Source organism: Cervus elaphus, chromosome 11 (genome assembly GCF_910594005.1).
Source record: "Cervus elaphus chromosome 11, mCerEla1.1, whole genome shotgun sequence".
Taxonomy (NCBI): Eukaryota; Metazoa; Chordata; class Mammalia; order Artiodactyla; family Cervidae; genus Cervus; species Cervus elaphus.
Window position 1 is genome coordinate 23,530,760 of NC_057825.1, and position 26,519 is coordinate 23,557,278.

General features: G+C 40.5%; 1 protein-coding gene across 1 annotated transcript in view; it reads right to left on the reverse strand.

Moving 5' to 3' along the window:
* Positions 1-26,519, reverse strand: part of NBAS (NBAS subunit of NRZ tethering complex) — a 309,213-nt gene that overhangs the window by 253,795 nt on the left and 28,899 nt on the right. The window contains exons 9-10 of the mRNA XM_043917136.1: positions 24,790-24,888; positions 6,983-7,121 (exon numbers count right to left, since the gene is read on the reverse strand). Coding sequence (XP_043773071.1) covers positions 6,983-7,121; positions 24,790-24,888 — 238 coding nt within the window. The remainder of the gene's footprint in view (positions 1-6,982; positions 7,122-24,789; positions 24,889-26,519) is intronic.

Below are 26,519 nucleotides of genomic sequence, written 5' to 3' on the forward strand. Positions count from 1 at the left end.
ATGGAGGATATCTATATAACAGAGTATTATTCAGTCATAAAAAGGCATGAAGTATTGATGCATTCCACAATTTGGATGAACATCAAAAATATGTTGCTAAATCAATGACGTCAGATATAAAATCTCATACTGTATGACTCTGTTAGTATGAAAATTTCAGAATAGGTAAATTTATGGAACCAGAAAGCAGATTAGTGATTGCCAGGAGCTGGAGAGAGGGGACTGTTTAATGGGTTTGGCATTTCCCTTTGGGGTGATGAAAATGCCCTGGACCTAGACAGTGGTGGTGGTTACACAACACTGAATGTACTAAATGCCACTAAACTGTACACTTTAAAATACTTAATGGTCAATTTTGTGTTACGTGAACTTCACTTTAAAAGAAAAAGGCAAAGAGGGGAGCATGCTTGAGCTGAGGTTAAAATGTCCCTACCAGAACTTTTGAGTAACTGAAGACATTATTGGTGGTCTAGCTCCACATTTCCTCCAAAAGCAAGGAAACGCAAGAAGGGAAAAATAAATCTCCATGAAATTTATTTCAGCTAAATTTGAAGAAGATAAAAGATAACCCAAACTTCAAGATCATTGTAGGCAGAAGGAGAAATCTCTCAATGTGTCATCTGCACTGCTCTTGCCAACCCCCACATTCCACCTACCCCAACCCAAGCCCACCATCAAGCGTGGTGGTGAGCAAAACCAGACTGAAAAAACTAACTGCAGGCTCCAGAAGAACTGATGAGACAAGCTAGCACAGGGGTCTAAGGTCTATCTAAAACCACCACCTAAAGTCACAGTCCACGAAAACTTTTCAGCAATGAAAACAGATCTGATCTATACATTGAAAGCATGAACAGGTACCTGGAAATATTAACCCAGAAAAATCAACTCCAAGAAATAGTCCAGGAAGTCTATTAGATTCCAAAGTGAAAGTTGCTCAGTCGTGTCTGACTCTTTGTGACCCCATGGACTACATAGTCCATGGAATTTTCCAGGCCAGAATACTGTGGTGGGTAGACTTTCCCTTCTCCAGGGATCTTTCCAACCCAGGGATTGAACCCAGGTCTCCTGCTGCACTGCAGGCAGATTCTTTACCAGCTGAGCTACAAGGGAAGCCCAAGAATATTGGAGCAGGTGAAAGTGAAAGTGAAGTCGTGTCGGACCCTTTGCGACCCCATGGACTGTAGCCCACCAGGCTCCTCCGTCCATGGGATTCTCCAGGCAAGAATACTGGAGTGGGTTGCCATTTCCTTCTCCAGGGGATCTTCCCGACCCAGGGATCGAACCCAGGTCTCCCGCATTGCAGGCAGACGCTTTAACCTCTAAGCCACCAGGGAATCCCTGAAGCAGGTAGCCTATCCTTTTTCTAGCGGATCTTCCCAATCCAGGAGTCAAACCAGGGTCTCCTGCACTGCAGGCAGATTCTTTACCAAGCAAAGATACAGAAATCCTCAAAGCCTCCCAACAAAATGGCCAAATAATACACAAAGGGAAGATAATCCAACTCACATCACCTTTTCAAATTTCGCACCCAAAGCAAAGCCAACAATAGAGCAGTATTTTTTAAGTTCAATGAAAGAACAAGTAAACCAAAGGTCTTATATCCTTTGTGTCATCTGCACTGATATATGAAGGAAGTTTTCCTTCAAATATCCAGGCTATGAAAAACAATTCCAAACACACAAGAACCTCAGAAACTCTTCATCTATGAGCCCTTCTCCAAACATCTATCAAAGGATAATTTCATCCAATCAAGAGGTAACTGGGGGAAAAAAAAAAAAAGAGGTAACTGGGAAAACTCCAAAGTGGCATTTTAAAATATATAAATGAACACCTATGACTAAAGAAAAATGAGGACAATAGCTGAAGCTAACATATAAATACTGTGTATTTTGACAAAATATAGAAATAACTAGGAAAAGGAGAAGAAAGGAGACAGGAAGGGGAAAATAAAATCAAATAATTGATTTTTGTGTAAGTAATTAGAATTAAAGAATACCAATCAACTAGTAAAATATTGGAGGGCATTGATACCAGTAACACAATTTCAGTGACATCATGGAGGTAAAGCCCCATCCAGGTAAATTCAAGAGAGAACAGAAAAAGAGGAAACTGATCAAGTATGGAAGACTCATGAAAAGGAAAGAAACGGGCTGGTAGCAGGATTTAGTAGGGTCTAAGTGCCCTAAACTAAAAAGGTTTTACAATGGGAAAAATAAATGCACACTGCTTGCTGATAAACCTAACTGGCAGCAAGATTCATGATTTGGAAAAATATCCTTCAATAAGAAAGAGTGTGAGATCCAGTGAACAAACAGAGCAGCTAGCGTTGGCTGGTCCAAGCAAGGCTCATCAGTAATAACAAGAGAAAAAATACAAAGCTGAAATGTCGATGGAGCCTCTTTATGAAAATATTCGGATTACTTCTATTTTCTCAGAGAAACAGGATGTCAAAAAGCCTGTATTCTTTCCACAGCAAATCCCATACTGAAGAGGCAGCAGCAGCAGCTACAAAAAAATAGTGTGGTTCCTTTCTTATGCACTTTTCCAAATTTTCCACCTTCAAAATACAAGTAGACAATAATGAACACTGTAGAACATTTCATTGTTTATCATCTCATTTGAACCTGACAAGAGCCATGAGACACGCGCAGTAAGTGCTGAGCGAGGATTCCAACTCCAGCCTGCGGACTCTGGAGCCCAGGCTCCCCCCTCCCCTCCCCAGTGACTGGACTCCCCCGTATCTGCTATAGCTTCTTGCCCACATCTGGGCACACAGCCGTATCCTCCAGTCCAGTAAACAAACCCTTTGAGGGCTGCTACCTTGATGTTCTGATACCTGCAGCAGTGAATCGATGTTGAACAAATGAATAAATAAAACTCTCACACAGGTGACACCGACATTAATTTGGAAACGTTGGTCAAGGCATATATTGAATTTTGCATAGCCTCTTTTACAACCTAGCAGCCTTGAGAGATATGAGAATATACGTGTCAGCAGCACTTTTTCCGTCAATAGCCACCCCAACACAATAGCAGCCTTAAACAAACAATAAACGGTTCGATGCGAACAATATCTGCCACCTGACAAGGGGAACTAATCCTATAGCTTGAAATTACTTTGAGGGAGGGGAAGGCTACCAGAATGATTGCGAGTTTAGCTGCAGGACACATTTAAAAGGCACTAACGTAATTAAAATACTCTTGCAGCATTTCAAGAAGTTTATCATACAGCAGAGCCCTCAATTTGCAATTCAATATTTCCCCCCACTTATTCCGTCAGTGCACAAGCAATTTTCTTTTAAGAGACTCCAATATTGAAGCTTCAGGCCAGAGAAGGAAGGACCATACATAGCAGAGCGGATTCCAATCCTTGAGGGAGGAGCAAAGTGAAAGCACAGAAAATTCAAAGAAGCCACAGTGAAAAAAAGGCTTCGTTGTACGTGACAGTTCTTCGTGCCTCCCCTGGCCCAGACTCTGTCATAAATACACTCGATGACACCCCACTGAGACAGCCCTTCACAGTTAGCCAACTTTTCTCATCTTATATCCTCCACGCTTACCTATTCTTTCTGTTTTTCCCTCAACCTGTAACATTTTGACAAATTTTATAGTTAGGTGAAATGACTACACAATGAAATACCAATATACCTTTTACCTGAGTTCACCAATTAACATTTCACCATGACTGCATTTTCTGTATGCATACGTACACTTTTTAAAAAATTATTTTTTGACTGAACCATTTCAAAATAAGCTGCAGGGGCACCCATGGTGGTCCAGTGGTTAGAAGTCAGTGCTTTCATTGCCGTGGTCTGGGTTCAATCCCTGGTTAGAAATTAAAATCAGGGAAGCCTCATGGCACAGTCAGTTTAAAAAAATAAAAAAATAAAAACTAAGCTGCAGGGACTTCCCTGGCAGTCCAGTGGTTGGAATTTCACCTTTCAAGGCAGGGGGTTCAATCCCCTGGTTGAGGGGGTTAAGACCCCACATGCCTTGCGGCCAAAAACCAAATCATACAACAGAAGCAATACTGTAACTGAAGGAGTCTTTTGGGCCTAGAAAAGAGAACAACAGTCTCAAAGGCCCCTTGCTGAATCATCTAACTTCAGAGAAAACAAAGCATAACTTTAGGTCCATCCTGATGCTCCAGGCCAGTTGCATCTATCTGGAACTTATCACCCCCTGTCCGGAAACCTACCACCCCCTACACCCGCCCAGAAGACTTATCACCCCCCGCCCAACTACAAGTGTCATCTCAACAAAAGAATACTCAAAATATCCCGCCTGATTGACGTTTCCCTTATCGCTTCCACAAACCTCCCTATAAGTATGAAGCCTCCCTGATCCCTTTCGGCGCTCAGCCTGGTCGTTAGGCCGACTGTCGCCCCTCCTTGCCTGAATAAAGGTAACCTACTTCTGTTGAGGTCGTCTTTCCTTTTCTGCCTCGCCAAAACTATGCCTTACAGTAACAAATTCAATACAGATAATTTTTAAAAAATAAGCTGCCGATTTAACAGTCAAGAGAAAAAACTGTTCAAACTTTTTTCAGGATCTGCTCTGATACATCTCACATATAAGCAACAAGCCGAGTGTGAAATCAGAGGGAGGAACACGACTAAATTATTACAAATATGAAATACGACATCCAACTGCTATCTCATTCTTTTTTTAAATAAATTATGGGAGAATCATCACAGCATAAATTTGATGGTGCCAATGAGATGTATGTAATTTCACACGGGGTGTGAGGAAAGCGCTAAACAGGAACTACGAGAACTGGTGCCATCCCTGCTGCCCTGTTTTTTAGTTGCTAAAATCTCCCAGTGCCTTGGGCTCCTTATCTATGAAATGTGGCTAATAAAGACTCAAACTGAACTCCTACTGGATCCTGCAGAGAGAATAAATGGGTGCCAGAGTGAGCAGAACGATCACGAATGGAAGAAAAAGGACACGGCACAGTACTATATGAACTAATCAACAAACATAAACAGCTTTAACGTCTGGGGCCATATTGAACCAGTAAATTGACCTGATTAAAAAAAACAAAAACTTACTACTTTTTTGGGCTAAATTCACCATCACATATGTCAGCATATGCTAAAAACCAAACAAACAAACAAACAAAAAAAATGGAGGCCTACTATGATTGCTAAAGATTTCTCTTCAAAAGTACTTCTTCCCTGGCTCCTCTTCAACCTTGAAACATTTAACCATTGTTTTAGAGGATTATTTTTAGATATATTATTTTATATCATTATTTTGAAATAATGGAACAAATACATTCATTTTCAGACAAAAACTGGAACAAATACATTCATAGGAATAATCATCACTTATGTCATGTTTCACTTCAATCTCTTGGCTTCTTCCCTCACTAGAAAAATACAAATGCCCACCACATATCAGGCAACATGCTAAGCACAGGGTCCATAATTATGATCATACAGTTTATACAAAAAAACAAATACAAACCACAGAGTGGCCAATATGGTCAAAGTGAAAGTCGCTCAGTCGTGTCTAACTCTTTGCAACCTGGAGGACTATGCAGTCCACGGAATTCTCCAGGCCAGAATACTGGAGTGGGTAGCTGTTCCCTCCTCCAGGGGATCTCCCCAACCCAGGGATCGAATCCAGGTCTCCCGCATTGCAGGCGGATTCTTTACCAGCTGAGCCACAGTCAGTATGGTAGAAACAATTAATATTCACTAACGTCTAGTTTTTCTCTCCTTTCTGGACACAGAAAACTACTTTCCAGACCCTTTGAAGGTAGCAGGAGCTACATGATGAGTTACAGGCAGTGAACTGTGAGCAGAAGTGATGCCGGCTCTGGTGTGAGACAGTAAGTCCCTCCTTTTACCACTCTGCTTCCCCACCTAATGCCCTAAACTGAGACAATGGGCCCGTAAGAGTAACAGCCTCCACGGATCCTTTAATCATCACTTGGAACAAGCTTTCCAGGAGGTCATGGTATCAACAACAGACTTTGCCACAAATAAGGGGTACGCTTTCACGAGGTAAGTGACAAAAATGTCAGGATTCTTCATTTGTCTGTTTATGTGGCTAATTTTTATTATCACAGCAGAGCCTAGCCTATACTAACTGCAGCAGAAAGGAGTGACTGATAGAAAACAGAAGCTCAATAATAGAGTGAATAAATGAACAGGTGGATAAACAGTCCTGATCAATATGTAACAAAATGGAAGAACCAAAGCAGTTAAGAACTTGAACAGGGAACTCCTGCCAGATTTTGCACTCTCATTCTGCCACTTGCTAGCTGGCTGACCCAGTTAAATTTCACCTTCCTCATAAACAGACTTGGGCTATTAACAATACCTATCTCAAAGGGTTGCTGCTGCTGCTGCTGCTAAGTCATGTCAGTCGTGTCTGACTCTGTGCGACCCCACAGACGGCAGCCCACCAGGCTCCGCCGTCCCTGGGATTCTCCAGGCAAGAGCACTGGAGTGGGTTGCCATTTCCTTCTCCAATGCATGAAAGTGAAAAGTGAAAGTAAAGTTGCTCAGTCGTGTCCGACTCTTCGCGACCCCATGGCCTGCAGCCTACCAGGCTCCTCCATCCATGGGGTTTTCCAGGCAAGAGTACTGGAGTGGGGTGCCATTGCCATCTCAAAGGGTTACTGAGAGTTAAATGAGCTACAACTTGTGAGAGTGCTCAGAACTGCTGCCAGTGCATCAAAGGACTTGATAAATGTCAAGGTCTAAATAAGCAAGTGCAAGTAACAGTACTGCTAAATCATTTTTCTTCATATCTGCAAATATTTCTACTAAAAATAAGACCAAGTTAAATAAAGCACGCTTTAGATAAATTTGATATTTGATAGAAGTCCTAAAATTTCACTTGTATTAAGTCACTTTCCTCATTTAAGGCAGATTGCTTCTTTCTCCATATATCTTACAAAGAGCTTATCTAAGACCTTTAGATAAGGTCTAAATGAACAAAATGAAATACCATAAATGAGACTTACTGCAGTGACCCTGTCGCCACCATGAGTAACGGGCTTATAATACGGTGATCCTGAAAGAACTCTCCAGGCAGACAGTCCACAGCTAGCAGCTTTTGATATGCCCACTTCAGCAGTTTCACATCCACCAACCAGCAAAAGTCTAAAACAGAGAAAGGTAAAGAGAAGTGATAAATTACAAATATGAACAGGACAACATCAAAACAAAGCGAGCAGAAACGCTCACTTCCACAAGGAAAACCAAAATAAAATTAGAAGGTAAATATTTGAGAGGAGACAACCAAGAGACCAGATGGTTTCTCAACTAGAATTTCACCTTCAATGACAGACTGAAACATCTGAAACCACGATGAGAACTTGGAAAGGTAAAAAGAAGCATTTTCAGGTTGGTCATTGAGTATCTGAGAAACTGTATCAACACCAATAAACGTAAATAAACTGATACACCCCTGACATAAATGCACAGCCATGTGTACAAGAGACAGCTGACAGCAGCCTGTTGCACGGCACAGGCAGCTCAGCTCGCGCTCTTTGGGGACCTAGGCGGTGGGACGGTGGTGGTGGGACGGAGGCCCACGAGGGAGGGGACATACGTGTACACAGATGTGATTCACTTCAGAGTCAGCAGAAACCAACACAGCATGACAACGCAACTATACCTCAATAAATAAATTAATAAACGCAAATGGATATGTCACCTCCCAGACCTGTATATATTAACTACAGCAGTGCACTGGAGGTCATGAGGGCACAGTTACAGATGCTAGGGGGAAGAAATGACAGCCAGGAATGCTGTGGATGGGACACAACTATGCAGTAGTAACTGTACTGAAGTAAGACTGCTCGGTAGCTTAGCCCCACATTATGACTTGTTCATTTACTGTTTGCTATTCTTCATTGCAGTTAGAGGCCACTTACCAACAGGGCAAAGCAATCTAACAAGCAGTACAAGTTAAAAGACCACTACACACAAACTAAGCCAATTGATAACGGAACCCAATGGTCATGATTTTTAAAGTTAAGTCATGTGCAGTAAATCTGGCAGGGTACTATATAAGACATCATAGTCACACGTCAAAAAACAAGAAAAAGGTTTGCAAGTAAAACTTCCAGTGTCTTAAGGGAAACACTGTTGTCCCCAATAACAATAAGGCGATGGAGTAACAGAAGACAGAAGCCACATCCTTCTCCAGGTCTTCATAAATGAAAACGGTTTCATGTTCACGTTTTTAAGAGTCCTTATTATTGAGAAATACACACTGGAACATTCAGACAAAACACTACACTGTCCAGGACTGACTTCATGATACTCTAGGCTTGGGGGTGGAGGCTCAGCTGAGGCCACAGATGATGTGATGCTGGCCACGAGTCCACTGTTAGCCTGAATAGCAGGCACGAGGGAGTCATATAGTCTTCTATGATCATGCGACAAATTTTCCATAGGGAACTTTTATTCTTAAGTCAATTTGTTAGGAAAAACTTCTCTGAACAAACAGAAACAAAACAAGTAGCTTTGAATGTTTACATTTCTGAATCTAGTCACAGCATTTTTTCAAACAAAAAACATGCAATTCTCACAAAGACATATCTTTAAAAATTAGTAGCCTATTGTTATAACAAAAATAAAACACAATCTGAGAATTCAACAAACCTCTAAAAGGCCAGGACAAAACAGATTCTGATAATGGAAATAATTTCTCTACTCAGTGAGCAATGCTGACCATATATATATATATATACATATATATATATATATATATATATATATATATGCACATACACACACCGTAACACTTTTTTAAAGGGGTTAAACATTATTATTTAGTTTGCACTACTATGCCATGGAGGTAACAGATACCATACCTCATTTTTAGATTTCAAAATATATGTCTAAAACTTTACATTACCTGACTACAGGATAGCTAACTGACATTCCAATTTCATTCTTCATCTCCTGATCTTAATTCTAGAAGACATTTCCTCCCTATGAATTCTGATAAACACGGTCACACACAGATCAAATTGGCTACAATAAGATAAGCTTGATTAAAAATGAAAGAGATTCAATAACTGCTTCCAACCAGCCTTTCTGCCATTCACGCCAGACTGAAGAGTAAGTGGAAAGGAGACAGAATGATGGAACTAATCATGTATTGTTCCCACCAGATGGGATGGCAGCTTTGGGACACTAATGCTGCAGCTACAAGACCATGTGTGTGTTCACCCGTGCAGGCAGACAAGTGTGCTTGCTTGTGTTTAAAGGGAGGGGGGACTGAGACAATTTCATCAGCATGGTCAAAAAGCAGGTAACCAGCAGCTACCTGATACAGAGATCATACAGGGATGAACAAGGTATGCTCCCTGCATTCAAAAAGCTCACTCTACAATTAAGGGCACATGAAAATAAGGAACAGCTGAGAGCACAGAATTAAGGTAACACCCATATCTGAAGATGATAACCCAGGTGACATCTACTGAAGACTTATCTTCAGTTATATGTGCCAAGGGGTATCAACCCCAAGTCAAGATGTTAACTTGGTCCATCACTTCACTGTTTTACAGGACTCAGTGTTGATGAGGGCTCAGCTCTTAGTGATTAAGGGGAAAAAAAAAAGTAGGTTGGTACTGATGCTTAACTTAGCAAATAAACCTTCTTCATCATGATTACAGTGTTAGAACAGGGGTCCTGGGCAGCGCTAACCAAAATGAAGTGAAAGTATGTAACTTAACTGAAAATAGTCAATGGAAATGAGAGAAGTGCAAGGCCCAGCACCATACATGCAATAAATGTTTCCGGAGTGAGTAAATTTAAAGCTCCAACTTTCTCCTGAAGTAGCACAGAGAAAGAGATGCTACAGAGTCCTCTCCTCTCCACACCCTTCCTCATTCTTCCTAGATTTCAGCAGTAAGATATGAGAAGATGAGGCGGGGGATGGGGGGTCCTGGCAACAGGGGTGAGGAGTCATAAACTAATAAACAGGGCAGCAGACAACACTAAAGGGAGAATCTGGTAAAGGACAACATCAGAAAGAAAATCTCAAAATGTTCCTGAAAGATACAAAGTTACAAACAGAGAGAGAGATACCATGTTCTCTGGGCTTCCCTGGTAGCTCAGATGGTAAGGAAACTGCCTACAATGAGGGAAACCTGAGTTCAATTCCTGGGTCAGGAAGATCCCCTGGAGAAGGGAATGACAACCCACTCCAGTATTTTTGCCTGGGAAATCCCATGGACAGAGGAACCTGGCAGGCTACAGTCCATGGGGTCACAAAGATTCGGACACGACTGAGTGACTAACACTTTCACTTTCACCATGTTCTTTGACAAACTCCCCATACCTTAAAAATGCCAATTCTTTTTAGTCTACAAATTGAAAGAAATTAAAAAAAAAACAAAAAAAAAAAACCCACAGAATTTCTTATGGAACTGAACAAACATGTAATGGAACTAAACAATATAGTCAACTAAATTTACATGGGAGGGTAGAGTTCTAAAAAAAGCCAACTAGGGACTTCCCTGGTCCAGAGGTTAGGACTCCGCTTCCCTGAAAGGGGCATAGGTTCAATCTTGCTTGGGGAACTAAAATCCCACATGCTGAGCAGCATGGCCACAAAAAAAAAATTTAACTAAAGAGTCAACTTCATTCACACTGATAACCTTTCTCTTCATGGCTTGTGCACTGTGCATCCTGACCCATCAAACACTTTCCCACCCTAGTGTCATTAAGATGGTCTCCTTCAAATCTGACCATATTAAAACCTAAAATTTCCCTCCATAAAGTGCAAACACAAGTCACACACCAGGAAAAGTTATTTATAAGACATAAAACTAACAAAGTATATGTTTTAGCAGACAGAATCCATAAAGATCTCCAACAACCAGTCACAAAGAAAAATGCACAGAGAATAAGTCACAAAAAGAGAAATACAAAAGCCAGGAATGCATATTAAAGCAACAAAGATTTACACCAGTCGCTCTCTATGTTTATAGAGACACAGTAACTCTTTAAAACTACTAGTAAGACTGTAGCAATCATTTTGGAGAAGGATATGACATCTAAAACTGTGCCCCCCCCCAACAATTCTCCAAATTGTGTTCTAAGATAACTCTGGAGAAATTCTCACACAGGCATATTTATCTCTTGGTAAAAGAATACCTCATACAGCACTGTTTATAATGCAGAAAAATTAGAAATATTTTAAATGTTTAAAAGGGATGAATAAGTACAAATTCAGTCAATTGTTCAGGGAAACATATACAGTATAAAAAGAACAAATATAAAAATATATACTAGAGATTTCCCTGGTGGTTCAGTGGTTAAAGAATCCGCCCTGCAATGCAAGGAACACAGGCTCCATTCTCGGTCAGGGAACTAAGATCTCACAAGCTGCAGAGCAACTAAACCCACTCACCGCGAGTACTGAGCCACATGCCAAACTATAGAGTCCATGCGCCACAAAGAAAGATCCCACACGACATAGTGAAGATCCTACTTGTCGTGACTAACATGGATACAGCCAAATATTAAAAAAAAAAAAAAAAATATATATATATATATATATATATATATATATAAAGGAAGGTTGCACACCAAAACCATGGCAGCAGGTTGCCTCTAGAAGTAGGAACTTGTTTGCACTACTGTCTCTCATTTATGTATTTGGGTGTATCTATATACATACATGGGCTTCCCTTGTGGCTCAGCTGGTAAAGAATCCACCTGCAATGCGGGAGACCTGGGTTTGATCCCTGGGTCGGGAAGATCCCCTGGAGAAGGGAAAGGCTACCCACTCCAGTATTCTGGCCTGGAGATATAGTCCATGGGGTCCCAAAGAGTCGGACACGAGTGAGCGACCTTTGCTTTCACTTTCTATACACATACATACACACACACCTTTAGTTGAAAAAAAAAAAAAAAAAAACTTAGTATTTGTTAATTCTGGATAGTAGGTTCTCAGGTGTTCATTAACACATCCCCTGTACTTTTCTCTGTTTCTAACTTAAAAGCCAAGATATAGTATTCCAAATTATGTACGTAACTTTCTTCCAATTAATGAAGCCCAGGAAGAAAAAAAAATTCAGTAAATTGGCTTTAACACTTAGCATCAACCCACAAGTCTTGTCAAATACTGAAAATTAAATTAGCATATCATTTGCTTTGTGGCATTCTGAAGCTATTTATACATTAATAGTTATATCTTAAGCATCCTGTGATTTACTATTGAAACGGTCATTAGATTTTTGCAAAAATTAAGACCATATCAGTAATGTTATTTTCTGTTGCAATAATTTCCTCCACCCAGAATATTTACCTGCAGTGACAACCATAACCTCCTTAAATACACAGTATCAGGTTCTTAAGTACTTACCTTAGGAATCACATTTTGAAGCAAGCCCTTATTTTTTAATTATTCTATAAAGATAAAAAGCAATACGAAATTTCTGTAGCACATTAAATTCTGAAGACTAAAGCACACTATATGCAAGCGTTAAAACCCCTTCTCATTAACTGAAACGAGAGAGGAGGAGACAGGAATTAACTTTCCCAATAATCTTTCACCTCAAAATTTTGTGGAAAATAGGAAAATCATGGGTCAAGGAATCAGATGTATTAGGTTCAAATATCTTTGCACCAAAGTAACTGTAATATTAGTTTCCTTCATGCCATCAAAATTATAGATGCAAACCATGTGTTAAGCAATCAGGAATGTGTGAGACAAATGAAGAGCTCACTTTAACAAACCACTTCTTATTCTCAAGATTAATTTGCAGTGGCGAGCTTAGCTCTCCCAAAGCATCGGTACCAACCGTGGGGTGAGGCTCGGGCACCTTCCTTTCTCAGACGGCTAGGGACATATATTCACCCACGAGAATGACAACAAGCACCGTCCACTCCAGGCGAAAGAACCAGCCAACCCAGACCACGCCCGTGGGGACCCCTGAGTTAGACACAAAAGCAAGCCTAAAGGACCAATTAACTGCATGGAAGACGAGGTCAAGGAAAGGTCACAGGGTTAACACCAAAGAAAGGTTTATCCCTTCAACAGTTTCCTGGCTGATAAAGAGATCAGATAAAGAGCCTCCTCAGCCAAGAACAGGAGGTACAAGAGCACAGAGCTGAGTCTGTAAACGGTGTGCTGGGAGGATGCTCAGAAAGGGCGTGAGTGCTCCCAGCCTGTAAAAGGCGAGCAGGGCAGAAACTTAGAAGGGGTCCTTAACAATATGAGATGGTTTATGCTGCTCGCTTCCTGAGCACGTATCACCTTCTCGTTTCTAAACTGTAACCGCTATTTAAAGCACGCCTCCATCACTGAACTTAACCCACTCGGACACAGAGACTGTGTCTGTATCCTTCAAAGCATTTACATGTCGGTTTCGTTCAGAAAACGGCTCTGTGCACAGAACTGCTGGGGCGGGAAAATAAATCCGACAAAGGGTCCTCGTCCTTGGCTTAACCTCTCGTGGCTTCAGTTCTCCCACCTGAGAAATGAACAGGCTGAGCCAAGTGATGGATGAAACTCTTTGCCAGCTCTGACATTCTAAGAGTCTAAAACTCAAAGCAGGAATGTAGGTATCAGACAAAAAATAAGCTGTAAGTGATGGAGCCAAAAAACACACGGAGTGAATGAAATGAGAGGCCAGGGCAGAGCAAGAAGCAGTGAGAAGAGGGTGGCCAGCCCCCTCCGAGGAAAGGGAGGGAGGAACGGACCGTGTGCCCCTAGGTACCACACCAGGTGGGATTCCGATGCACTGGGAGAGCTAAACGTGACCCTACGAATTGACTCCAAGAAGAATTATAAACGGTTTATTAAGAAGGGGCTTCTGTCTAGTAATTGTTGAAACAATCTGCCATCTAGTGGCTTAAAACTCCTTAAAGTCAAGGACATGAATCTGAAATAATAGAGTGAGAAATTCTTGTATATACCCTGTCCAATCACCCACAGGCTTGTGGCATAGACCAGCAAGGAAGGGGTGGGTGGGGGAGAATAATTACATGCCACCAAATTAAAAGTTCTTAAGAGCATGCCTGGCAAAATAAGGGCTCAAAAACTATTACCTACTACTTCACAGATTGGAGACAATCCTCTCTCAGGATCACAGAAATGTTCCCAATTTTAATTCATTTTAATTTGCTCTTAACTATTCGGACACGACTGAGCAACTGAACTGAACTGAACTGATTCTTCACTGAGCTTCCCTGGTGTCTCAGATGGTAAAGACTCCGCCCGCAATGCAGGAGACTAGGTTCAATTCCTGGGGTGGGGAGATCCCCTGGAGAAGAAAATGGCTACCCGCTCCAGTATTCTTGCCTGGAGAACCCGATGGACAGAGGAGCCTGGCGGGCTACAGTCCATGAGGTCGCTAAGAATCAGACACAACTGAGCGGCTAACACTTTCACTTCACTTTCATTCCTTACTACAAAAATCTTACCAGTTGATTATTGAAAATTCTGTTCATCTTGGATTTCTTGGATGTCTCTGCCCCAGATGCCTTCCCTCATTCCACAACTGATGTCAATGATGATAATCTAAAATCCTAACCCCCTCCTAAGCATCAGGATGGATTTAGGCAACTTCTCTGCAAACGCACAATATAACATGTTCAGCATCCCTCTATCTGATCTATTCCATGTCTACTTTGAATTCTGATTTCAGAACTGTCCAGGTTCTGAAACCAAATTCTCACCTTCTACTCCAATTGCTCAAACTTGTTCACTCAGGAAAATAAGTCTTGTCTTCAAACCCTACCCCACCCTCACTGAATCCTACTAACTGTTGTCTGCCAGCTGTCCTTCACTGTGGGTCTTTCCATAATGTCTGATATCAACATCACTACCACAGGCCTGCTGCTAAACACCACCTAGCATCTTCTGTGCTTAAGCAGCTTGGTAAAACCACCATCTCCTGGCACATTTGCAGTGCCAGCAAAATGTGACCCAAAAAGAATGACTTGTCTTGAGGTCACAGAGCTAATAGGTAGCAAATATTTCCTGTCTCCTAATCCAGTACATGTACAGTAAAGCATGATGAAAAGACACCCTTTTCATCAGAAGGGACTGGAATGTAAAAGTAGGAAGTCAAGAGATACTTGGAGTAACAGGCAAATTTGGCCTTGGAGTAAGTACAAAATGAAGCAGAGCAAATGCTAACAGAGTTTTGCCAAGAGAATGCACTGGTCACAGCAAACACCCTCTTCCAACAACACAAGAGATGACTCTACACATGGAAATCACCATATGGTCAATTCCTAAATCAGACTGAGTATGTTCTTTGCAGCCAAAGATGGAGAAGTCTAAACAGTCAGCAAAAACAAGACAGGGAGTTGACTGTGGCTCAGATCATGAACTCCTGATTAACGAATTCAGACTTAAATCGAAGAAACTAGGGAAAACCACTAGACCATTCAGGTATGACCTAAATTAAATCCCTTACAATTATACAATGGAAGTGACAAATAGTTTCAAGGGATTAGATCTGACAGACAGAGTGCCTATAGAACTATGGACAGAGGTTCCTGACATTCTATAGGAGGCAGGCATCAAGACCATCCCCAAGAAAAAGAAATGCAAAAAGGCAAAATGGTTGTTTGAGGAGGCCTCACAAATAGCTGAGAAAAGAAGAGAAGCTAAAGGCAAAGGAGAAAAGGAAAGATATACCCATTTAAATGCAGTGTTCCAAAGAATAGCAAGGAGAGATAAGAAAGCCTTCCTCAGCGATCAATGCAAATAAAGAACAATAGAATGGGAAAGACTAGAGATCTCTGCAAGAAAATTAGAGATACTAAGGGAACATTCCATGCAAAGATGGGCACAATAAAGGACAGAAATGGTATGGACCTAATAGAAGCAAAAGATATTAAGAACAGGTGGCAAGAATACACAGAAGAACTGTACAAAAAAAGATCTTCATGACCCAGATAACCAAGATGGTGTGATCACTCACACAGAGCCAGACATCCTAGAATAGGAAGGCAAGTGGGCCTTAGGAAGCATCACTATGAATGAAGCTAGTGGAGGTGATGGAATTCCAGCTGAGCTATTTCAAATCCTCGAAAATGATGCTGTGTAAGTGCTGCACTAAATATGCCAGCAAATTTGGAAAACTCAGCAGTGGCCATAGGACTGGAAAAGGTCAGTTTTCACTCCAATCTCAAAGAAACGCAATCCCAAAGAATGCTCAAGCTACTGCACAATTGTATTCATCTCACACGCTAGCAAAGTAATGCTCAAAATTCTCCAAGCCAGGCTTCAACAGTACATGAACTGTGAACCTCCAGATGTTCAAGCTGGATTTAGAAAAGGCAGAGGAACCAGAGATCAAATTGCCAACATCCAGTGGATCATCAAAAAAGCAAGAGAGTTCCAGAAAAACATCTACTTCTGCGGGCATATTGATTATGCCAAAGCCTTTGATTGTGTGGATCACAAGAAACTGTGGAAAATTCTTCAAGAGATGGGAATACCAGACCATCTTACCTGCCTCCTGAGAAACCTGCATGCAGGTCAAGAAGCAACAGTTAGAATCAGACATGGAACAACAGACTGATTCCAAGTTGGGAAAGGAGTACATCAAGGCTGTATGTTGTCACCCTGCTTATTTAACTTACATGCAGAGTACATCATGAAAAATGCCGGGCTGAATGAAGCACAAGCTGGAATCAAGATTGCCAGGAGAAATATCAATAAACTCAGATATGCAGATGACACCACACTTACGGCAGAAAGTGAAGAGTAACTGAAGAGTCTCTTGATGAAAGTGAAAGAGGAGAGTGAAAAAGTTGGGTTAAAGCTCAACATTCAGAAAACTAAGATCATGGCATCTGGTGCCATCACTTCATGGCAAACAGATGGGGAAACAATGGGAAACAGTGTCAGACTTTATTTTGGGGGGCTCCAAAATCACTGCAGATGGTGACTGCAGCCATGAAATTAAAAGACGCTTGTTCCTTGGGAGAAAAGCTATGATCAACCTAGAGAGCATATTAAAAAAGCAGAGATATTACTTTGCCAACAAAGGTCCATCTAGTCAAAGTTATAGTTTTTCCAGTAGTCATGTACGGATGTGAGAGTTGGACAATAAAGAAAGCTGAGCACCAAAGAACTGATGCTTTTGAACTGTGGTGCTGGAGAAGACTCTTGAGAGTCCCTTGGAATGCAAGGATATTCAACCAGTCCATTCTAAAGGAAATCAGTACTGAATATTCATTGGAAGGACTGATGCTGAAGCTGAAACTCCAATACTTTGGCCACCTGATGCAAAGAGCTGACTTATTTGAAAAGACCCTGATCTGGGAAAGAATGAAGGCAGGAGGAGAAGGGGATGACAGAGGATGAGATGGTTGGATGGCATCACTGACCCAACGTACATGAGTCTGAGCAAGCTCCGGGAGTGGGTGATGGACAGGGAGGCCTGGCGTGCTGCAGTCCATGGGGTTTCAAAGAGTCAGACACGACGGAGCAACTGAACTGAACTGAATCCAGTATACATTCTATCACATCACAAATGTATTTTTTAAATTTTCTTTTTGTATTTAAACCATAATTAAGCACCATTCCTTATTTCCTATAAAATAACCAAACATAATCATCTTCTTTCATCTCTTTACTTCCAAGAGAGACCCACAATAGCTAGCATCACTCCAAGTATAAGAAGAAATTCAGTCTGGCCCAAGTCACTTCTTAAAATTTTATTCCCATAAATTCTTCAGAAGGATTGTGGAAATAGTCCTTAAAGTTAGGGGCCAGGGGGGCAGGGTGGGAGGGAGTATAACCCAGGTACAAAATACCCTGCTTAAGATTAATGAAATTCACTGACATACAAAGTTATCATGTATCAGGTTAAACTACAACCAAAACACTCAAAGAGAAGAGACACAGACTGGTTATTTACCACCTGTAGGAATTCAAAACTTTATCAAGGCCTACAAGGGCCCACTTAAGTGTAAATAACTATAACATAATGAGAACTAGCCTCTTCTCTCAAAGACTCTCCATGTAGAGGACTGATGGATGGGTTAACAATGATTTCCAAATAATTTTTTTTCAATGGTAGGCCAAAGAAAAGTAAAAGTAATAAAGCACTGTCATTGACTTAAAAGATAGCTGAAGGCTGCTAAGAACCAAGATGCTTCTGAGTCATACGTGTCTCCCTATCTGTAATATATTCTGGATAAAAACAGATCACGTGATGTGGCCAAGACTTCCCTACCTCACCAGAAACAAATACCTGTTTAAGAAAAAAAGAAAAGTTAGTCCATGAAGATCAGCAAGTTCCTCAATTCACATCTAAGGAGCTTCCTCTCTGCCAAGACGACGCAGCTTTCTCTACTAACAACAGGACCTCTTTGTTTCTCTTCTAAAAACCAACCTGAACTCATGGAAAGAAGAATTTGCTCACACTGGAAGAATGAGCATTAGAAAGGCAACAAGAAAAGCTCCTTAATGTAAGTTAAGATACTCAATTTCTGACATTCACACTTGCCAGCTACAAAGCTGCACATTAATCTCTCAAATGTCAATAGCCCCTACATTATCAAAGGCCAAACACACTCTCTCTCTGCAGTGGAAGATAATCAACAAGGATCAGGACTATGGCACTCATTCCTTTCCTAGAAGCAATCCTTCATAAAATTATTAAATCTTATCTAGCTAGGGCTTATGAGAAATTTCCTAATGCAATTTATACCTAACTGCTCCTCCAGCTGTCAATACAGTATATCTTTTACACACCACTGACCTGATTCTCACAGAATATATATGACCTTAGGAACCAAAAAGAAAGACGGGCAATTTTACAGCAATGTAATGGATATAAAGGCTCACTGATTAGCTCCCCAAAGCATCTCATAGGTCTATATGGATCTTACAGCTTATAAGAGAATAAAAATTTACTCATGCACTTCGGTAAACCTTTAAGATAGGGTATTCTCAACACTATCTCTTCCACAGGATAAAGTTAACACATTTGTGGGACATTTCCCTAGCTGCGGGTGATGTACTGAGATGGTAGATCCTCTGCGTACTCGACCCACACCCCTTCCCAGCCCACGCCCAGGACTGTTTCCTTTCCATTCTGTGCCAGTGAGGTTGTCATGTCTCCTGAGAGCTCATTCACACAAGACATTTTTGATCCCCCCACTAAGTACAACTCATGGGATAAAGGGAATATTGCAAGTAAATGAGTGTGAGGGACGCCTGCATTTAAAACACTGAGGGAGGGATATTCAAGTGGGAGGGGACACGGGTAAACCTATGGCTGATTCATGTTGATGCTTGGTAGAGACCAATGCAATACTGTAAAGCAATTATCCTTCCATTAAACATAAATAAATTTTTAAAAGTAAAATAAATAAAATGCTGAGTGCTGTTTAGGGGAAATCAAAAACCCACAAGAGATGACCAAATCCGGAGACACAGCCCTTTAGTGCTGCACTATGCCATTACTTAAAGTGTTCCTCAGTATCCCCTAAAATTAACAGCTTTCTAAAGACGATCTCCTCGTCCATCTTCCGAGACTTGCACAGAATAGTAGCAAATACTGTGAGTGCACATTCAGGAGAACACAATCACCCAACTACTTTTTAGCCAGTTCACTCCTACCTAACTGTTCTCTATATATATGCAAGCTGACAACCTAGCTTATTACTCCTTGTAAATGTTGTCTCACATTCTTTTTGTAGAATCTGTATCTGGCTTAACACAGGTGACTAAAAGGGGGGAAAAAATCACTCAAATGCTTGAATTAATCCTTAACACAACCATGAAACATTATTAATCAATCATGGTTTTTCCCTATAGACTATATGAAACATAGGTATCTTTCTTAACATAAACCTGGGTATCTTTCTTAACATAAAGATGTAAGTGTTCAGTTGGTGGGAATGTAAGTTGGTGCAACCACTAGGGAAAACAGTATAGAGATTCCTCAGAAAACTAGAGTAGCCCTACGATCCCGCAGTCCGCCTCCTGGGCATATATCCAGACGAAACTATAATCCAAAAAGATACATGCACCACTGTATTCACAGTAGCGCTATTTATAATAGCCAAGGGTATCACTTAGCCAGATATGGAAACAACCTAAATGTCCATCAACAGAGGAGTGGATAAAGAGGATGGGGTGTGTATATACACACACACACACACAAAACTGATGTATTACTCACTCATCAAGAAATATGCAATGTCATTTGAAGCAACATGGATGGACCCAAAGAATAAAGTCAAAAAGAAAAAGACAAATATCACATGATATGACTTACATGTGGAATCTAAAGTACGATACAAATCAATGTATCTGTAAAAACAGACTCACAGATATAGAGAACACACTTGTGGTTGCCAAGGGGGTGGAAGGGGAAGGGAGGAAAGGAACGGGAGTTTGGGATCAATAGAGCCTCACTATTACAAAGGAGACGGATAAACAACAAGGTCCTACTGTACAGCACAGGAAACTATATCCAATATCCTGTGAGAAATCATAATGGAAAGGAATATAGATGTGTACAACTGAGTCATTTTATAGTAAAGAAGAAATATAACATTGTCAGTCAACTATACTTCAATAGTTTTTGTAAAAAACATACACCCTTTTTACTATATGTGAATTAAAAGTAATTTTAAAACTTAAAAAGAAAGTATTCAAATGAAAATCTGCTTAAAGACTCTTTCCTTTCCAATTCACTCTTTATTACAGTTTTATTGAGGTTGCGATTTACATTCCATGAAACTCACGGGCATGAGAGATCTTTAGGAGCACTGGAAATATTCTAGAACTTACTGGCGTAGAGCTTGCACAACCCTACATATTTATTAAAAATCACTGAATTATACACTTAAAATACCAAAGCATCATCAAGGATTCCAAGAATGAGTGGCTTCTCAAAAGGGACCAAGAAAAGAGGCTTGTTTTCCACCTTTTGTGTTTGTTGAGATATAATTCAGGACCTAGAAAAAGTTAGCTTCCAACACTAATTATCTTTCAGCAGTTATAAAAGAACTGTTGGAGGCTCAAAGTTGAATAAGTCAGATTTTGTTTGTAGAAATTTACAATAAAATTAGGATCAAAACCTCAAAACAACAACAACAACAAAAAGCTGGTGAAAGCGGAAGCTATCATTTAAAAATATAAACAGTAGTACCACCCACCCACAGTTTCACCTTTTGCAACTTCAGTTACCCACAGTCAACTGTAGTCCAAAAACATGAAATGGAACATTCCAGAAATAAACAGTTCACAAGTTTTAAACTGCACACCACTCTTCGAGTAGTGTAACGAAATCCTGCACCTTCCTGTGCCATCCTGCTACACCCTGCCCCGAGAGATGACATGCCTTTGGCCAGTGCGCCCCACCTTCAGGCACTCATTAGCCATCCAGGTTATCAGAGCTGGATGGTGAGGTACTGCAATGCTTGTGTTCACGTAAGCCTTATTTTACTTAAAAACGGCCCCAAAGCACAAGAGTAGTGATGCTGGCAGTTCATATATTCTCTTATTGTGCCTTATTTATAAATTAAACTTTACCACAGGCATGTATGTATGTGCGGGGGGGGACACTATATACAGGGTTCAGTACTACTTGAAGTTTCAGGCATCCCACGATGGTCTTAGGGCATATACCCCGTGGATAGGGCAGACTACTGTATTGTATTTTAACTTATTCATATTACGTGGGTGCCCTTATTTGTGAATGTGTGACTCCCAACATAGACTGTACACTCCTGGAGGGCAGCACCACAACCTAATCACCACCAAGCGCACAATCCCCTGAACTAAAAGTTTACTGTAGCCCCTTCTAAAAATGCAGAGGTACGAGAGTCCTCCTAGCTGGAATCCGGGTACAATATAAGCCAAAACTAACACACAAAGGCAACACCGAGAACAGAAAACAGGAGGAAGTGTCTGGGTAAGTGTAGGAGGGAGAGCAAAACTGGAATATGAGATAGTCTGGAGAGGATAAGATGCATTCTTAGGCTGTGAGTAGAAGACGAAAAAGAAAAGTCAAAATCAGCAAATCCACAGAGCTTATCCCAAAGCTTCTCAACTAATTTTTCTTTCGTATTACCCAACTTACCACCTCACTTTCTCTTCTTCAATAGTGCTCTCAATAAAACCTTGAGTTTGTATATTACCAATTTATCCTAACTCCAGTCTGGCTGATTTATTTCACATTTACAGAATCCTTGTGGATGAAAAATACCACAGGCTCACATTACTAGAGTAACCAAAAATAAATTAAAAATGTGATGAATATTTCAGGTTCTTTCATTAAAAAAAGATCACATAATGGAAAATATAAACAACTAGCAATATTTTTGTCATGCACAACAAGGCATTTACATGTATTCCTTGCTTTATAACAATTCTCATTCAGAAACCTTAATGCAGTCATTCATCTCCAAGCTGACTGCTGTCACAAATTGTATATAACTGCAAAACCAAGAAGAGGCTCTCCTTCAGTGGTTTCATAATTCACCTTTCTAAAACTTTCATTTTGAGACCACTCCTCCAGAAATACCTTTATTTACTTACATCCTATGCCACAAAGTGAAAGCCTTAAGAAATAATGAATATAGCGTCACTTATGACAAGTTGTTATCATGTAATAGCTATTGAGTGTATGATAATTTCAAACCTATGATCCCAAGAGAACCTTACTTATCTTCCTGAAATACTGCTAGGATGTCTAATACTGACCTTGGTTAAAAAAAAAAAAAAAAAAGACAGACAATGGAGGAGTCATCATGAAATACACAAAGCAAAAGCCAGAGTTGGGGGGATGATTCAGGGGGTAACGAGAGCTTGGGAGAGAGGCAGATGAAGTTCAGCTGGCAGGACTGCTGCTGACCTCCTGCTGTTGTGATCCATCTGCACCCCTGGGCTAGGGGACCCCTGTCCTATGTGATTCCATTTACATATTCATATGACAAACCTAGACATCATAGTAAAAAGCAGCATCACTTTGCCTACAAAGGTCCATATAGTCAAAGTTATGTTTTTTCCAGTAGTCACGGACGGATGTGAGAGTTGGACCATAAAGGAGACTAAGTGTCCAAGAATTGATGCTTTCAAACTGTGGTGCTGGAGAAGACTCTTGAGAGTCTCTTGAACAGTAAGAGGATCAAACCAGTCAATCCTAAAAGAAATCAACCCTGAATATTCAGAAAACTAAGATCATGACATCAGGTCCCACCACTTCATGAGAAATAGATGGGGAGACAGTGGAAACAGTGTCAGACTTTATTTTTGGGGGCTCCAAAATCACTGCAGATGGTGATTGCAGCCATGAAATTAAAAGACGCTTACTCCTTGGAAGGAAAGTTATGACCAACCTAGATAGCATATTAAAAAGCAGAGACATTACTTTGCCAACAAAGGTCCGTCTAGTCAAGGCTATGGTTTTTCCAGTGGTCATGTATGGATGTGAGAGTTGGACTGTGAGGAAAGCTGAGCACAGAAAAATTGATGCTTTTGAACTATGGTGTTGGAGAAGACTCTTGAGAGTCCCTTGGACTGCAAGGAGATCCAACCAGTCCATCCTAAAGGAGATCAGTCCTGGGTGTTCATTGGAAGGACTGATGCTGAAACTGAAATTCCAATACTTTGGCCACCTCATGCGAAGAGTTGACTCATTGGAAAAGACCCTGATGCTGGGAGGGATTGGAGAAGGGGACGACAGAGGATGAGATGGCTGGATGGCATCACCAACTCGATGGGTTTGAGTAAACTCCAGGAGTTGGTGATGGACAGAGAGGTCTGGCATGCTGCAATTCATGGTGTCACAAAGAGTCGGACACAACTGAGCGACTGAACTGAATTGAACTGAACTGATTCATTGGAATGAATGTCGAAAGTTTTAAGTAACCCTCCATGTAGCTGGCAAATACATGGGTAAGTGGCACACAGGAAGAATCAAACAGAGAGGCCAACCTTGTTTCACTGTTTTGCTTTATTGAACTTCACAGATACAGCCTTTTTGTTTTACAAACTGAAAGTCTGTGGCAGCCTCACATAGAGCAAGTCTAAAAGTGTCAGTTTTCCAAAAGCAACCACTGGGTATCTCTGTGTCACATTTTGGTAATTCTCTCAATATTTCAAACTTTTTCATTATTAATATATTTGTTATGATGATCTGAGATCAGTGATCTTTGATGTTACTACCATTAACTGTTTTGCACTTTTTTATTAAGGTATGTACATTTTTTTAGACATAATGCTATTGCACATTTAAAATTATAATATAATGTAAATGTACTTCTATAGGCACTAAGAAATAAAAAATGTGTGACTCCCTTTATTGCAACAATATCCCTTTTATTGCAGAAGTCTGGAACTGAGTGCACAGTATCTCGGAGTTGTGCTTGGAGTGGCAGAAATTGACTATGCAATAATCAGTGCAGGCCCAACTTGCAAAGAAGGACAAAAGAAGGGAAGAACAGCTACTGAGGTCCTTCCATGCCAGGGCATTTCATATGCACTGCTTTTTAACTGCCTCGACAATACGATGTGTTCTGTATTATCTTCATTTTACAAATACGAACAGACACAGAGAACAAAGAGAGAAGACATTCCTCAGTGAATATTCCCAGTGCCCATTCTGGCTCCAAGAAGCCCAGTGTGCCAGACAGATGAGCATGAATGTTCAGAAGGGGGCGTCAACAATCCCACAGACATTAAGGCAACTATACACAAGAGGAGGAAATGGAGCCAAAATAAAAATCAGAACAGACAATTTCTTCCCTCTGAAACCGTGCCAAGACTTCTACATCCACTTTAATACTCCACTAAATACGAGAGCAAACGGTTGCTTACCTGTGCCCGGGATGGTAAATAGCTGTGTTGATTCCATGAGGATAATGACTGCTGAAGCTGAAACAGTGGCTCTCCTGATAGCTCTGATGTGTTCCAACACTAAATTGAAGAAGGTAAGTAAGAAATAAATACCATTAAACCACAGTGAGATGCCACTAAATACCCATTAAAATGTCTACAATTATAAAGATAGACACCACTAAATTTATATCCTTAAATACTGCTGAGGATGTAAAACCACCAGAACTCTGATAAATTATTAGTACGACTATGAATGCTATACCCACTCTGAAAAAGGTCTGGCAATTTATTATAAAAAACAAACTATATCTACCTTACGACTCAGGAATTCCACTCAAAGATACTGACCCAAGAGAAATGAAAGCATTTACCCATAAAGACACACAAGAATGGTCACAGCTGTTTTATTTACAAAATTGGAAACTGGGAGCTCCATCAAAAGAATGGGTAAACAGATCAGGAGTGCTATGGACTGAGGATTTGTGACCCCCACAGATTGAAGGTTTGTATCCCCTCAAATTCATTTAAGACCCTAATATCAATGTGATGATATCTGGAGGTGGGATCTTAGGGAGCTATCAGGTCAAGATGGGTTAAGTGTCTTTATAAGAGGTTAGACAGCTAACTAGCTGTCTCTCTATCATGTGTGGATATAAGAAAAAGTGGGCAGTCTGCACCCAAAAAACAGCTCTCACCAGAACCTGACCAGGCTGGAACCCTGATCTCAGACTTCCAGCCTCCAGAACTGTCAGAAATAAATTCCTGTTATTGATAAGCCACCCAGTTACGGTATTTTGTTAGAACAACCCAAACTAAGTGAGATAGTCATACAATGAAGTACTAAGCAACCATAAAAAGAATAAACTACTGATGCATGTAAAAATAAGGATGAATCTCAACATACACTGAAATGAAAGAAGACTTGAACTAAAAGAGTACATATTCTATGAGTCTATTAGTGTAAATCACTAAGACAGGCAAAACCAATCTATGATGAAGAAAAATTATAAACAGCAGTTCCTCTGAGGGTGGGTATGGACAAAGCTTTTACTAGGAAGAGGCTGAGGGAACTTTCTTGCTTGATGGTAGTGTTCTGTATCTTGAAAGGGCTTTGAATTGCATAAGTGTATGCATTTGTTATAATTCACTGGCTGGTATAGTTAAGATCTGTGCATTTCATTGCATGCAAATTTTCTCGATCGAAAGAAAACTGTAAGTACATTCTGAACTTTAATTAATCATATGCATACTAAAATATGCATGGCAACCCACTCCAGTATTCTTGCCTGGAAAACCCCATGAACGGAGAAGCCTGGTAGGCTATAGTCTATGGGTTCACAAAGAGTCAGACACGACTGAGCAACTTCACTATCACTATACTAAAATAATAAGTAGTGACTCTGAAATACATTAAAAAATAGGACTGATTAATGGCCAGAGAAATAGACAGAAATATGACACAGTATGTAAAGCAAAATGCTAAGCAAGAGTTTAAGTGGAGGTATATGAGAGCTTACTACAAAATTCTTTCAACCTTCTTTTTAAAATTATATACAGGTTTATTTAACAAAGCAGAGACTAACAGTGGATCCTTTTAAATTTCTCTTAAGTGTGAATGAATATATCTCCCCTTTTTTTCTTAACATACATATTTTATTGAAGTATAGTTGACTTACAATGTTTCAGGTACAGAGTGAGGTAGTTCAGTA